This window comes from Nomascus leucogenys, chromosome 20, assembly GCF_006542625.1.
Source record: "Nomascus leucogenys isolate Asia chromosome 20, Asia_NLE_v1, whole genome shotgun sequence".
In the NCBI taxonomy this organism is placed as follows: domain Eukaryota; kingdom Metazoa; phylum Chordata; class Mammalia; order Primates; family Hylobatidae; genus Nomascus; species Nomascus leucogenys.
Window position 1 is genome coordinate 58,694,870 of NC_044400.1, and position 16,491 is coordinate 58,711,360.

At 35.0% G+C, this 16,491-nt stretch overlaps 1 protein-coding gene across 4 annotated transcripts in view; it reads right to left on the bottom strand.

Moving 5' to 3' along the window:
- Positions 1 to 16,491, bottom strand: part of TBC1D19 (TBC1 domain family member 19) — a 178,450-nt gene that overhangs the window by 144,740 nt on the left and 17,219 nt on the right. For 3 of the 4 annotated variants that reach the window (XR_004027327.1, XM_030801175.1, XM_003258555.3), the window contains exons 2-4: positions 14,903 to 14,975; positions 13,686 to 13,731; positions 7,435 to 7,510 (exon numbers count right to left, since the gene is read on the bottom strand). The exons of the other annotated variant lie outside the window; for it this stretch is intronic. Coding sequence is in view for 2 of the 3 variants with exons in the window: in XM_030801175.1 (XP_030657035.1) it covers positions 7,435 to 7,510; positions 13,686 to 13,731; positions 14,903 to 14,975 (195 nt within the window). In the remaining variant the exon portion in view is untranslated. The remainder of the gene's footprint in view (positions 1 to 7,434; positions 7,511 to 13,685; positions 13,732 to 14,902; positions 14,976 to 16,491) is intronic. 4 annotated transcript variants of the gene reach the window in all.

Genomic DNA, 16,491 nt, shown 5'->3' on the forward strand with positions numbered 1-16,491 from the left:
TATGAGCTCCTTGATTCCAGAAGTCCTGGAGCAAAAGGAGATGAGAAGTGAACACTTGCCAGAGTTTAGACTGGATAAACTTGAGGTCCACTCTAGCTCCAGTTTTATAGACACAATTTTTCTCAGGTCCTATTCGTGGAGGTGGATAATTAGGCCCTAAGTCTTAGAAGAAATGCCAAAAAAAAATCATGATTATGCCTGTGCTATTATTTAATAATTTCAATGTACATTTAGCACCCCAAAATAAATAAATAGATGGTTTCTACCCAAAAGACTTACAAAATAAATTCAAAGCTTTCATGTTATTCAAAAGGAAAGTGAATGGTTCTTAACATTTAAAATGTTCAGATAGGAAGACATCTACCTTTTACCCAAACCTATATCCTCTCTAAATGGAATTATTGTTGCCTTCAAGTAAATTTCCCTAATAATTGGAATCTATGGTATTGACTCAAAGGATTTCAGGAATTTCATAAATAAAGCAATTTCTAAGTATGAGAAGCAAAAAATTATAAAAGATTCATGATTATACTGATTTTTTTAAATTAGTATAGCATTACTACTTTTTAATAACAATGAAGGTAAACAAAATGTCTTTTAAACCATATATTAAACAAATAGCATGTAAAAAAACTTATGAAATTATAAAATCAGGAAACTATTTTATTCACTCCGACAAAAAAAACTAATTATAACCCAGCTATCTAATAGAAAAACATTTTAGTAATTCTTCTCTGATTATAAAAATAATATATCAAACAAAAACAACCAATATTAATATTTTTTCTTTCATTTTTCTATGCATGTATATGTGTGTAATTGAGACATAAAAACACATATATTTTGGATTAAACTGAAATTATATTGTTTTATATTTTGCTTTCTCCATATAAGATTATAATGTATGCCTTTCCTATTCATTATAATTCTTCAAAAATGGACGTTTTTGATGCCTATATAACATTGTTTCTTTCAGAAACAGCATGTCATATTTAAGCAAGCTCTACTGTTATTCATTTAGATTCTTTTAAATTTTTTACTATTATTACAAACATAAGTTTCTGTGTTTCTGATTCTTTCTTTTATACAAAGTTCTAGAAGTAGAATTACTAAGTCAAAGGGTCTGAATATTTTCTAGGAATATTCTCTATTTTTTGTTTATGCTATTCATTCATAATTTTTTAAAAATATCTATTATCTACTATGGGCTGGAGACTGTGCTAGATGTTGGAGATACAGTGGTGAAAAGAGAGACTCAGGTCCTACTTCACAGAGACTAAATAATCTAAATGATGATACGAACAACCCAAGTATTATAGTAGAGAAGTATAGGGGGCCTCTCATGTGGAGGATGGATGACACAGGAAAAGTACCTGAGTATCTGAGATCTGGGAGTTAGAGAGCCATCCTAAACAATCTATCATCTCACTTGATAACATAAATAATGTGCAGAAGCTAGCCAGAAATATATGGGATGAGAGGAGGCAGTTTCAAGTACACCCAGAAACATATGGGATGAGAGGAGGCAGTTTCAAGTATAGCCAGAAATATATGGGATGAGAGGAGGCAGTTTCAAACAGACGCAGTGGCATAAGCAAAAGTTCTCCTATTGCAACAAGTGGAAGAGGTCAAGTATGATTAGAGAGAGAGAAAGTATGTGCATGGCAGGTTGGGGAAGAACGGTGTGAGAAGGCAAGAGATGAGACAAAGCTAGATCATTTCTAGCTTTGTGAGCCATAATAAAGAATTTGAGCTGTGTCCTCAAGGTATTGGAAATTTTAGGAAATGGAGTGACAATATAGAAGGCAAAAAGACCATTAGGAAGGGCGTGAGAACTGAAGTAATGCAAAATTAACAAAATTATCATTTTTGCCAAGGTTACTGGACTGATAGAGAACAGAATAAATTCAACCACATAGTACATCTTGAGTTTGCCTGAGCATTTCTCAGCTAGATAAACAGACTGAATATCAGGTAATGTAAATTCTGGAGCCAGGCTGACCAGGTTCAAATCTCAGCTCTACCACTTTCTCATTTTGTAAAGTGAGACCTAAGACCACATTGGTAACCCACCTCATAGGGTTATCATGAATATTAAATGAGTGAGTACATGTATAGCACTAGAATGGTACCTAGGATATAATTAGGGATCTATATAGCTTATTAGTATTGTTTCACAAGAAAACTCATGCACTTACATTTATCACGCTGTATATCTTCAAATACAGCTTTCACTGAAGGGCATAGCAAAGTAGTTCCCAAGGTATTTTACATGAAAATAGGGTTTCATGATCAGTAAGCTTGAACAACACTGGATTAAATAAAATTAAACAGGTTTCTTTCCTGCAGAACTTCTCCAAACCTTTAACATGCCGAAACAAATTGCAAGCAACAAAATTAAAAAATATTAAAACTCAAAGTAGAAAATGAATATCCTTGAGTCCATACTGATATAAATAAATAATTGAATATATAAATAAATGGGGAAGGAGAGAAACTCTTTCATGCAGAAGAATTCCAAATAATTTATGTAGATACCCTCCCTCAAAGAGGTGGAACATAATTCTCCACTCCTTAAGTATGGTCTATATGTAGTGACTTCCTTCCAAAGAGTACAGTATGGAAAGAGGAAAAAAGAGTAACATTACAGTGGAAAAGCCTCACAAATACTACCTCAGTCAGATGATCAGGGTTAACACCAACAGTGATAAATCATGCTAATAGTATGTACCCTGATATGATGTGATAAATGTAAATGGCACTTTACATCTGGGATCTTCCTCCAAAAAACCCACAATCCCAGTCTAATCATGAGAAAACATCAGATAAATTCCAAGAAAGGGATACTCTACAAAATATCTGAATGGTACTTCTCAAAACTGCCAAAGTCATCAAAAACAAGGAAAGTCTGATAAACTGTCATAGCCAAGACAGTCTACAGAGACATGACAACCAAATGTAATGTGGTGTCCTGGATGGGATCCCGGGTCAGAACAAGGACATTAGGTTACAACTAAGGAAGTCTGAATAAACTATGGACTTCAGTTCATAATAATGTATCAACCAATATGGCTCATTAATTATAACAAATGTACCATACTAATGTTAAGATTTTAATAATAAGGGAAACTGGGTATGAGATCTATAAGAACTCTGTGCTAACTTCTCAAAACTCTTCCAAAATATGAAGTCCAGCAAAAATAGTAAAACAAATTGTGAGTCATCAAAAGGAAAGCAGTGTTCCTCAATTTGCAAACTTCCTTGTCCAAGGAACCCTTTTTTGTGGAGCATCCCTCAAGGTTAGTATTTAGCAGAAAACATTCTGGGAAATGCTGATACAGAATAAGAAGCTTCATAACCTCATGAGCCCAGAAAATTAAGTACCAGTGTAGCTTGCCAGAAACTGCAGGAAGCTGATTTATAACCCAACTCTGAAGACACGATCAAGAGCTAAGTGAAGTTAAAGTAATTCATAAAACTTTAATTGAAAAAAAAATGAATTGAATTTTTCCAGGGTACAATTCAAAATATTTTCTGCCCATGTTTTACTGAATACAAAGTGAAAAGAAACACTAACTGGATTTTTAAAGCTTCTTTTTCATTAAAAAGGGCAAAGAATAACCTGGTAAGAAACCACTTGTATACTACTCCTTCCCAGTGTGCGGACGAAACTTCCTAGTCACTTCCCGCTAGCCACACAGCACTTTTTACTTTGTATTACATCTAGTGTCCAAGTCTTATTTCAATTACTAAACCTTGCAATTACTTGAAGGCAGAATCTGTATCTAATTTATTTCTGAATTTCTGCAGCATAGAATCTTCTACTGAGTAGGTATTCAGTAAATATCCTTAAAATAAATAGTGTAATAATTGGGAAAATAGATGGCTAACTCCTTTACTATCAATCCAACATAAAGTTACTAAGCTCCTGCTACATAAAGTCCAGTGTACTAGATGCAGCAGTTATGTAAAAATGTTTTTAAACTGTTACTTCTTTCAAAAGACATATAATAAATGTCAGAAAGATGTATACAGAAATTACTATAATAGGCCGGGCACAGTGGCTCATGCCTGTAATCCCAGCACTTTGAGAGGCTGAGGTTGCAGTGAGCCTGAGATCATACCACTGCACTCCAGCCTGGGCGATAAAACAAGACTCAGTCTCAAAAAATAAAAATAAAAAAAATCAATTACTATAATAAATTGCAATTTGTGCTAAGGGCCATAAAACAACAGAGAGCTATTCAACAGAGTTCAAGAGAGAGATCCCTTTCAACAGGGATAATCAATAATAACATCAGAGAAGAGATGCCATCTGAGCTGACCCTCACAAAATAGATAGGATTTCTGTAACACAAAACAGGGAGAAAGGGCTTTCCAGGACAGGAAAATAAGTGTTAATGATGCAAGAGGGAAAGGCAAAATGATTCACTTGGACAGGCACATAGGACAGTTATAAGACAGCAGAGACTGACAAAGTGGAAGGGGAAGGCTGAGGACAGATAGTAAAAATTCTTAAATGCTGGGCTCTGGAATCGGAACTTCATTTTTTAGGCAACTGGGAATAATCACTGAAGGTCTGTTAAAAGGCAGTGAGCTATAAGGGTTCGTCTGCTTATAATTAAAGTTAATAGTATTGAGAGTACATAAGGAGATTGGGAGAGATAGACTGAAAGTTGGGAGGTATAAAAATAAGATAAGGATGTGAATTAAAGCACAATGTCTAAAATAAACAATGAAAAGCAACATTATCAGCATTATCACCATCATCATCATTATTGTGACTACTATGGTAACAGCCTTGGTAATGAAAAGAAAGAGGAGATTATAAGACTATGGGAAGAAATAATATATAGCACTTGATCACTAGTAACAAAAACAGGAAGGTCAGGAAGAGATGGTCATTTTAAAAAGAACTTAAACAGTTTTAGACATGCCAAGTTTGATCTCACAGAAAAAAAATGTGCAGCAGACAGTAGATCTCAGAGGATTGGAGCAAAAAGAGATGTGGCAACAAAAAAGAAGGAAGCTGTGGAAGCTTGAATGAGATAACCTGAATATTCTTTATAAAATGTAAGTGAGAAATGCTTAAAATGAGTGAGACAGAGGTTGAATTAGGGGCCACACAAGCATGAAAAAGTTTTAGAACAACCTAAATGGAAGACAGACAATGAGTAACAAATATAATATTGGCAGACAGCAAAAAGAATCCACTGGAAGTTAAATAAATGAATTGAGACTAGATAATGGTTAACACAGAAATTACAAGATTTTCTCTTGAAGTGGTCAAAAAGTTTGGGAGAAGAGAGAAAGTAAACAGTAAAAGTAGCCTTAGACTAAGGAGTAGAATGGCAGACAGAACAGAAGTCTGTTGGGGAAGAGATTATGAAACGTAAGGAAGAACATGATGCAATACAAGTCATGTGATCCAGACTAGGTAGCTTTCATGGAAAGAAGAGAGAATTGCCCCCCAAAATAGGGAGCTAAGCAACTAAGTGTCTCAAAAAGAACAAATATAGAAAGACAGGTAGACACTTACTGATAGGGGAGGTAATCAGTATGGCCATGGTTAAAGAATCAATTAGCTCAGCAAACCTTATCAAGAGTGTTCTGTGGGCTGGGTACTATGCTAGATGCTGGCCATAAAAAGCACAATCCCTGCTATTGAAGAATGAATAATTTAGTGCAGGGATTGGCAAACCTTGTATGAAAGGGAAGATAGTAAATATTTTAGGCTTTGCAGTCCATGGGTCTCTATCGCAACCACTTCAGGCTGTCACTTTTGTGCAAAAGCAGCAACAACCAATATGCAAATGAATGAACATGACTATTTTCCAATAAAACATATCTTAGTGATTCATATAGTTTTCATGTGTCACAAGATTATGCTTATTTTGATTTTTCAACCACTTAAAAATGTAAAAAGTAGAAATTAAATTCCTAGTTTGCCAACCCCATAAAAATAGGTGGCAGGTTGGATTTGGCCCAGGGGCTGTGGTTTGCAGATCCCTGATATACATGGGAAAGTCCAGAAAGAAAAGAGAGGAGTATCATACATGTACCTATCACTCACATATATTCTCAGCAACTAGCAGTAAGCTCTAAGAGTGGACTTATTATTTACCTCTCTATCTCTTCTTTTCAGTCATGATTAAAAAAAAAAAAACCTTTATGTTTTGTTTCTTACACCTAGTATGTAAAAACTGATACTTTCTCTATACTGTTTAGAAATTTTCAATTTCACTAAAAAATATTCAGGCCCAACCTTCTTAGTTTTATTTTATTGAGTTTAAATCTTTATAACAAAAAAACCCCACAATTTTTTCAAATACGTATTATTTATTATGCTTTATGACAAATTGATAAATAAACATTAACTGATTTCCAGCCCTAAAAGATACCACCTAGAGATAGAAATATATACTTCCTCAAATATCTCCAAGGTTTTTATTCATATTGCTTCTTTTCACCATCTAATTTTGATGATTTTTTTTAATAAAAATAAAAGTTGAAAAAAAGTGCCTAATTTCGACTGTTGTGGAATGTGATGACTCTGCAGAAAATTTTCAAGAGCAGAAGAACCATGATGATAACTGTGGAAGCTGAGTGATGGGTTCGTGGGAGTTCTTTGAGGTACCTTTGAAATATTTCATACCAAAAAAGGTTTTAAAAATCCATCTCTGAGGCTATGCTGAAGAATGATGGTCGACTGACTGTGGTGCTCATTACGTGCCTCAGCAGTGGCAGTCACAGAATCCTGCTCAACCAGCACTGTGAGGAAGGCTTACGGACAGGACTGGACTGAGGGGAGGTGAGTGAGGCTATGCTGAGATGAAGGACAGTTAAAAGAGCTAGGGGCATGCGCTAGAACCTCTTGAGCTTCCATTTTAATAACTATTCATAGTCTTTATGCTTAAATTATTTTATTTTGTCATTTTATTCTTAGTTTTTTGCCACCCCTTTTTGATAGCAGGCTTATCAGAGTTCTATAACAGCATACAATTAATAGGTGACAGCCTACTGTGAGAACAAATATATTTTAAATACATTTTCAATAACACTGGCTTCAAAGGCCAAAATTTTAAGGAAAGAGGGTGTCAGTTCATTCACATTTCATTCCTTTAATATCACAGGCCATGAAGAATAGATTGCCACATTATACTTGTACCATATTTTAAATTGCAGGCCAGTATAGTAGATGATTTTTTCCCCTTCTACCCCATTTTTCCCAGGGTTGCCATAGTTAAATAGGTATGATCCTTGGTTACTGAAAATAAAATGGGAGAATATACAAATACCATTAACATAAATTTAGTGGTTCTAACCCAGTATTTCATAATTAATAATACATACTCCTGACATCAATAATGATCTTTTGCTCTGTATTACATAACTTGGCATGAAAAAATAAAATGAAATGGAACAATAGCCAACCTGTGCTTTCCTCATGTATACCAAAGGTTCTTTAAGATGTTCAGGAGGTGCAGCAGGATGACTAGGTAAAGGAAACCTAGGAGCAAAAAGAGGCAGCTAAATATCACACATTATTCTCTTGGTTAGATATTACTTACCTCTGTAGTCCATGTTATAAACTGTTTTTCCAGTAACATTTCATTTTATATTCAAAATATACTGTTTTTATTAAGAAAATAGGTTGATTTAGTCAACAAATACTTGGGCCATTCTAGGTACTAAGTATAAGGTGGTGATTGAGGTAACATTCTCTGTTCTCATGGACGTAACATTCTCATGAAGAAAGCCAATAATCACAAACACATACAAATAAAATAATATCAGATTGTAATAAGTGCCGTGAAAAAATGAAAGCAGGGTAATAAAACACAATAAATTTGGAGGTCAGTGAAGTCCTCTTAGGGGATTTTATACTTAAACCAAGACATCAGTGTGAAGGAGCCAACCATGCAAAGATCTGGGGGAAGAATATTCCAGCAGAGGGATGGCAAGCACAAGAATTCTGAGGAGGTAATGCTTGAAACGTTTAAGGATCAGAAAAAGTCAGGACCACTGGAACATAATGACTGAAGTGCAGAGTGGTATGAAATCACAGATAGAAAAGGCAGTAGGAAGACATGATGGTTCAATATTTATTTGGAGATTCCAATCCATTTCACAACAATATATAACTCCTCTTGAAATTAGTCATCAGACTTGTACCTACAGCAAAACAGTCATGTTCCAATAATCAAGAACCATAGACTGAATTCTCAAGAAATTCCTGGTACAAAGTGGGACAAAAGCATGTAAAAGGTTAATAATATTCAAAACCACTTGCATCTGTCCTGGAGCCTACATGTAAAAGGCTAAACTGTCCATAGAAACATTGCTGGAATAGAGAAAGGCAACCTATCCCACCTAATCTATAAGACAGTTTCACAAATTGATTATTTCTGGCAAATTATTTTTCTACTAAAATCTACATTTCATGTACCTTTCCCATTCACAAACGAAAAAAAAGTTAAGTCTCTAGATACCTTGATATTTCTTGTCTTATATGTAAGATAGTTTAAAAACTATCTCACATTGTCCAATATACCATTTGCTTCCACTTTTAATGGTAATTATGTCTAAATTTAATAAAGCTTAGAAATTTAGGATTAAGGCCAGGCGCGGTGGCTCATGCCTGTAATCCCAGCACTTCGGGAGGCCGAAGCGGGTGGATCATGAGGTCAGGAGCTCGAGACCATCCTGGCTAACATGGTGAAACCCCGTCTCTATTAAAAATACAAAAAAATTAGCCGGGCGTGGTGGCGCATGCCTGTAGTCCCAGCTACTCGGGAGGCTGAGGCAGGAGAATGGCGTGAACCTGGAAGGTGGAGCTTGCAGTGAGCCGAGACTGCGCCACTGCACTCCAGCCTGGGCGACAGAGCAAGACTCCATCTCAAAAAAAAAAAAAAAAAAAGAAATTTAGGATTAAAATTGGACAGACTTTACTGATGATCTTAATAGTTAATGATCAAAGAAAGGTATCCAAAATACAGGTAACAAGAGGAGGCAACTTGAAAGTCATTCATATTAAGACCAAAATCAAGTTAGATATTTATTTTTTCAGAAATATTTAATGACAACCTACACAATATAAAAGAGATACAGAAGTGAACAAAACTGGCTAAAATATCTGCCCTCATGGAGCTTACATTTAGTAATATGCAGAGATAAGAGTTGCCAGATAGGAAAAATGCACAGAAACTTATACAGCACACTTGACTCTATTTTTTCTTGTCCCCCAAGTCTCCCTAAATAACTTAAGATGATCTACCTACTGACAGTAAACTATTTTAGGCAACCATTACTCCTTGCCTACATTTATCCAGCAGGTTCCTAAGTGCTTCCAGACTGTTTTCAACCTATTCACCAATTTTCCTGGATGTTGGCCAGAAGTGATGTCTTCCTTATTCACCAGTAATTGTAATTCCAGCATCTAGCATAATGCCTGGTACATAGTAGATAACCAATATATTGTTGAATGAATAAAATGCAAATTTGATCATGTTACTATTTTACTTACAATTTTAAAATGGCACCCAAACGCTTTTAGGATCCAGTCTACAAAGTCTTAAGAAGCACAATCCTGTTTATAAATCTAGAATCATCCTTAGCCATGATCCCTTCACCTGCTACCATTCAGCCATACAAACTTTTCTACCACGTTTGCACCACACTCTTTTCCACTTCTAAATCTCTGAGCCTGCTATTCCCTTCTGCCTAAAGTGCTTTTCTTCTCTACTCTTTCCCCTGACAAACTCTAGCTTAGCTTTCTGATCTCAGCCTGGATATTGCTTCCTTTGGTAAGCCACCATGGCATCCCCAAATCTAAGTTAAATGCCGGCCTTATGTGTTCCTTGTATTTCCCTAATTGTTGCACTTATTTTACTGCACTGTAATTGCCTCTTTAAAGTCTGTATGCCCAACTGGGATGTAAGTTCCAGGAGACAAAGACTGTCTAGCCTGTTCATTATCAACAGCACCTGGTTCTGTGCACAATAGCAAACATACAGTAGCATTTCAAACTAAGAGGGCAAAGAAGAACTGTACATTTAGGATGTTTCAGAGTTACCCAAGTCTACTGCTTGAGCATTCTCCCAGTGAAAGCCATGAATGTGTACGAAGACTTACCCAAATCTGTGGTCTAGTGTAAGGTATCCATTATCTAACATCCTTCCATTTTAGGCCCACTACTGTTTGACACTCATAACTCTCTAAGGTATGGTAGACATTTGGATGTATCTACTATAACAGCAAACTATGCTATATGTTTTTATAACATGCACTTATAGAATAAGATTGTTAAGGTTTATGTACTTCTTTATGTTCTTTGAGGGAAAAAGAATAGGTCATCTAATTTCTTATAAACTACTCTGTACAAAGTACAATGAAGACTAAGACACAGAAATAAACTGACCTATTTTCATTTTGCATGTAAAGATTGTCTTAAATACAGTAAGGCTAAGACTAATAATTGCACTGTCTCCTCAATTCAACAAATATTTGTCATGTGTTAGCATTGGTAGGTGGCTCAATAACTATTTGCTGACTCAATGTCATTTATTTGATGCTATAGGAAATATGAAAGAAATGTAAGACACAATTTTTGTTCCAGAACATTTTTAATCCAGTCAAGAGATAAGACACAGACCTATGTGAGACGTAGTAAAATGCATGGGCTTTGGAATCATATAGCTGGAGGTTAAGCCCTAGCACTGCCATTTGCTAGCTATATGATCTTCAACAAGTTACTTAAGTGTTCTGCCATGGTTTGAATGTTTGTCCTTTCCAAAACTCATGTTAAAATTTGCGATTGTAACGGTATTAAGAGGTGGGATCTTTCAGAAGTGATTAGGCCATAAGAGCTTCACCTGCATGGGTGGGATTGATGCCATTATAAAAGGGTGGGTTAAACCCCCTCTTGCCCTCTCACCTTCTACCATGGGATGATGCAGCAAGAAGGCTCTCACCAGATGCTGGCACCTTGATATTGGACTTCCCAGCCTCCAGAACTGTGAGCCAATAAATTTCTGTTTATTATAAATTACCCAATCTCAGGTATTCTGTTATAGCATCACGAGACAAACTAAAACATGGTTTAAGCCTCATTTTTCTCTTCCGTAAAATGGTGATCATAATAAATTTTACTTCGTAGGGTTGTAATGAAGATTATATTGACTACGCCAATGCATATAAAGTGTTGGCATAAAATAAGCATTCAATCACTGTAAATTATCATTAATATAATACTAAATAGTTATTAACACAATAATAAATATATAACTAATTGTTTTAAATGAATGGAAAAGATAATTAAAGTATGCAATCTGAAATGGAGAGTGCTAACCTAGACTAGTTTAAAATTTCATGTAAATAACAAAATACAGAAAATTTTCTAGTGTATTTGTTAAATAAGAAACTGACTAAAATCTTTGTAATGCTTACTAAAACAAGTACAACGAAGCGTGCTGTTTTCAGTCTGTATAGTCTGTATAGCTCATGTGTTCTATACCTCTATTAGGCATGAGGATGTGTATTTTTTATCTCCCATTGTTTAATATTACCTAATGAATATTCATACTTTCCTTTTTGCTTTCCTTATTCATCCATCTAACAGTTGCTGCCAATGAAAAATGCAACAGAATACACTAAGTCTTCTTTATTCTTTTGACTTATGTTAGGGGAAATGTTTCTTCCCCATCCCTGATGTGCACTTCCATGTGAAAAGAGTTCCATTACTGTAACATTCTTGGACTCTCTCTAAGGCTTAACTCAGTACACTACAGAAGAGGTTTAATGCCTTATTCAACTTTTAAATCTGAGAGGAATAAACTGAACATACTGCCCCTGATCCAATGCTATTTGACTGGAAGGTTAAATCTATTTAATTCTGGAGTTCAGTTGAAAGACTAATTTTGCTCTCATACTAAGCTATGTCCTCCTATCTAGTCTTTATCAGTAATAAAAGTGTAATTTTGATCTCCCATCTGCTTTTTTGTTTTATCTTGTTTCTTAATTTGTTCAGAACCCAAGTGAGGAATAAAAATAATATCACTGGACTCCTTAAAAAAATCCCAACGAGTTATTCAGAAAATATATACTTAAAGTTCTATTGTACAGAATACCAACAATATGATAATGAATAAAACACAGTCCCTCCTCTATCAAGTAAAAGGTCAAGTCTGTCACACAGAACAATTTTCAGGAATATTAGTAATATCACCTCAGATTGAGAATCCAGTGTTTGGAATTATACACAACAGGCACCTTTAGTACATATTGTAAATTTAAAACCTTACTTGTCATGATAAATGTCTATTCTTTTGGTGACTGCCAAAGGTACTGTCACAGTACTGTTAAAGGTATGGTCACAGTCAACTTCAATTGTTAGATACACTTATATCTAACATTATTTAAGAATTCAAATCCAGCTGGGAAGATGGATTTGAGCAAAGCAAAGAAGCAAATGCTAATCTTTAAAAATTGTATCTAAAGCACATGTGCATAGGGGTTCATCTGAGTCTCTTAATTTTAGAAACAATTCTGGTAAGCTGCATTATGTCATTTCCCAGTTAACGAACTGGAAAGATCAAGTTGCAAATGGGAATGTTAAACACTAGAGAATGCTACAGACATAAATACAGTGATAGCAGTAAAGGAAAAAAAAAAGGAGACATGGGAATGCAATTAGACTTGGGAACTCTGTTAGACTATGAACTCCATGAGGGCAGAAATTGTGTTTATTGTTCTATACTATATGCTCAGTGCTTAGTATGGTGCTGCCACATGGTAGGTATTCAATAAATAATTGACAAGTAACAAACGTTGAAGAAACTACAAAAGCTAACATTCTGGATCTACATTTTTTTAAAATGGCAAACAGTTCTATACACCTTAATAGACCCTGATGTTAAATCTAAATAAACAAAAACATGGACATTCTTAATAATGACACCAATTTTGCCAAAGAACAAAAAAGATAATCATGTTTAGAATGGACAGCTTATAAAGACACAAAAAGTATAATACCCAAAATGACAACAATAAGAAGAATGTTAGTAAGCTTCAGTTATCTGAAATATTAACTTCAGAGAAACATCTTATTCCCTAATTACACTAGATAAATGAATTGTTAATATAAAATAATGGGTGGGGCTGGATGCAGTATCTCCTACCTCTAATCCCAGCACTTTGGGAGGCCAATGCAGGTGGATCACTTGAGGTCAGGAGTTCGAGACTAGACTGGCCAACATGGTGAAACCCTATCTCTACTAAAAATACAAAAATTAGCCAGGTGTTGTGGCAGCGGCCTGTAATCCCAGCAACTTGGGAGGCTGAGGCACAAGAATCACTTGAACCTGGGAGGCAGAGGTTTCAGTTAAGCCAAGATCATTGCACTGCACTCCAGCCTGGGCAACAGAGTGAGACTCCATCTCAGAAAGAAAACTAAAAAAATTAAATAGTGGGTGGGTGGTAAAAAAAAAAAAAAACAACACCTATTTCTTATTATTTGTCAGGCAAGACGGTAGTAATTTTTAATTGTATTAACTTACTTGAAATGCTGTATAAATATTAATGATAAATAATAATACAACAAGTATACATAACAATACTGGTTTTGTTACTCACAAAGTAAATATAGCTAAACAAAACACTATTGTAAAATAGGTGGGAAAACTCACACACTCAGTTCACTATAAACAGCATTCTGAAGTTTCTTCTCCCAACCTGTTTTTTAAAAAAAGAATAAAATATATGAACATACTAGTTTTTAAATAAACATACATCATAATTAAATTTATTTTAATAAAACTTTGGCATCATATTTATTTGTGAAAGAATTTTGTCAACTGCCAATCCCTATGTAAAGCGTTATTAAACATTATTTCCTATACACTTACCATATCCCTTGGCTAACACTGAGTAGCAAAGTCATCAACATGATATTTTAAAATAATATCATTATTGCACCATTTTATCAGGTTGGGAGGAACATTTCCTTTTTCACTATCAAAGTGCTCAATGAATGTCACAATCTTCACATGTTGTACTACTAAAGCTATAAGGAATGTGCCAAGGGAACGGCAAAAAACAGCCACCTGATGAAGATAGATGACAAGTATCTAGTTATAATTAACTGATTGGCAAAGTCCTGGATGACAGAGGCAGATTATTGTGAGTTACCAATAGTCAGACCAGTTAGCTCAGCTGCTAACTATCTGGGTCAACCACTTAACATCTCAGTTCCCATATGCAGATGTTGGACTAGGGAACCTCTCTCTCCTCTTGCTCTATGAAAAGTTAGAATTTTCTTTTTATTTTCTGTGAAAGCATAAAAGGAAAAAAGTCACAACTGAAAAGTAAAATGAAAAATTACTTAACTAAGGAGATACTTAATACCTTATGGATGTATTTATCCATCAGGATATTACCAGTAAGGTAAACAGTATTTAAATCTAACTAATGCAAAGGAGTCTTTCTCACAGAGTTCTTGAATTTTTGCACCATTTTGTTAAAATGTCTAATAGTTCTAATTCTCCCTAAATAGAAACCTATTTGGCCATAGTTTTCACAATTTTGAATGAGTAATTGGAAGGCTGGGGATAAAATATTATTTATTTTGCCTTGTAATGGTATCCAAGGGAGAGAATAGTCACAGCTTCTTAGTTTCTGTTTCTGATTGGGCCAGTAAAGCCCTTTCCTCATCTCTCTTTTCTGCTTATCACTAGAGACAGAAACCAAAAACCATGGCTTCAGGCTGCTAAAAGCCTAAAACAAAACAAAACAGAACAACGACAACAAAGTAAGGTGGTTGTACAAGCTTGAGGGCTTAAAGAATTAGGAATAAATAAAACATTTTCTTATTTTGCCTTAAGTTATTAGGAAAAAAATTACAAACCTGATATTTTAAAGAATTCCTTAATATCTTCTTTCAGTGATTCAAGTTTTATCTCAGGTCTCTGAAGACTGGCCTAAGAATAATAATAATAATAAAAAAGAAAGATAAGGAAGGAAAAGACATCCAAAGTAAATCATTTGGGTTGATATTTAGAACAAAGGAAATGTTTAAAAAGGAGTGTCCAAAAATGTATACTATTTGAAAAATCCTCTTTGAAGATAGAGCTTAGAACTATCTAGAATAGCTTATAAGAAAGAAGACTTTCTCACTAACTCTTAAAGGATCTGTGATAGTATACTAAAGTCTACTAAAATTATAAAAACTTGGAGATTATAAGTCCTTATCATCTTTATCTAGGGTCTCAAGTTGGAAAAATACTCAGATTTTATAAATTCATTGCCTTGATATTATATTAAATATATATGGCACCTGTACCTAATGACTAAAAAACCAGTTGCATCCATGTAAATAGATCTTTGCATATTGTCTTCCTCTTTGGATTGCTTCTCAATGTAAATGCATTGTGTATATTTGTAGAAAATACATAAAACTACTAGTTCATAAATGTGTGTTATTAGTGTTTTGTGTTTTTTTATTTTTTGGAACGAAGTTTTGCTCTTGTTGCCCAGGCTGGAATGCAATGGCGCAATCTCGGCTCACTGCAACCTCTGCCTCCCGGGTTCAAGCGATTCTCCTGCCTCAGCCTCCTGAGTAGCTGGGATTACAGGCGCCCGCCACCACGCCCGGCTAATTTTTGTATATTTAGTAGAGACGGGGTTTCACCATGTTGACCAGGCTGGTCTTGAACTTCTGACCTCAGGTGATCCACCCGCCTCAGCCTCCCAAAGTGCTGGGATTACAGGCATGAGCCACCATGCCTGGCCTGTGTTATTAGTGTTTTATCTTCAAGTGCATGTTTCCTATTCTACTGGTTTTCCACACTAATTTTTACCAAAAATATAATTTTTCCTACTTGTAATGGCTTTGATTACTCTCAAAGTGTTGATGTTCCATCACCTAGCTCTGTCAAATTCTAGCAGCATACTTCTTCAGAAGGAATTTCTATTAGAGGATGTCAAATAGAGTATTTCAAACCTAAGAAATCAAAAATTGGTCTTATCCTCCACTTACTGTCTTGTTCCTTCTCTTACATTTTTTAAATCTTCATCGATAAAATTACCATTTACCAGATCTTCCAAGTTAAAAACTTCAAATTTATTCTCAATTCCACACTAACTCTTCCATGATTCAATCCCTTTCTGGGAGATGGCACTGGTGGCAGTAAGATTTTTTTAAAAACCTCCTTGATTTCCACATAAAAACAGACCAAGCAACTAGACAGCAAAGCCAAATCCCTTGGAAAATATTCACAACAAAACTAGATGATAAGCTATCCCCCAGAAATACAAGCAGCTGAGGATAAACGAACTGCCACAAGACCTGTAAGATATCAACATCTGTACAGGAAGAAGCAGAAGAAAGCAATTGGCTATCTGAGGTAGTGAAAACAAAAGAAGCCCAAAGTAGTCAACAAACATACACTTGAACACATGATGAGCCAACTTTAGAGCAGAAGTTAAAACAGGGAA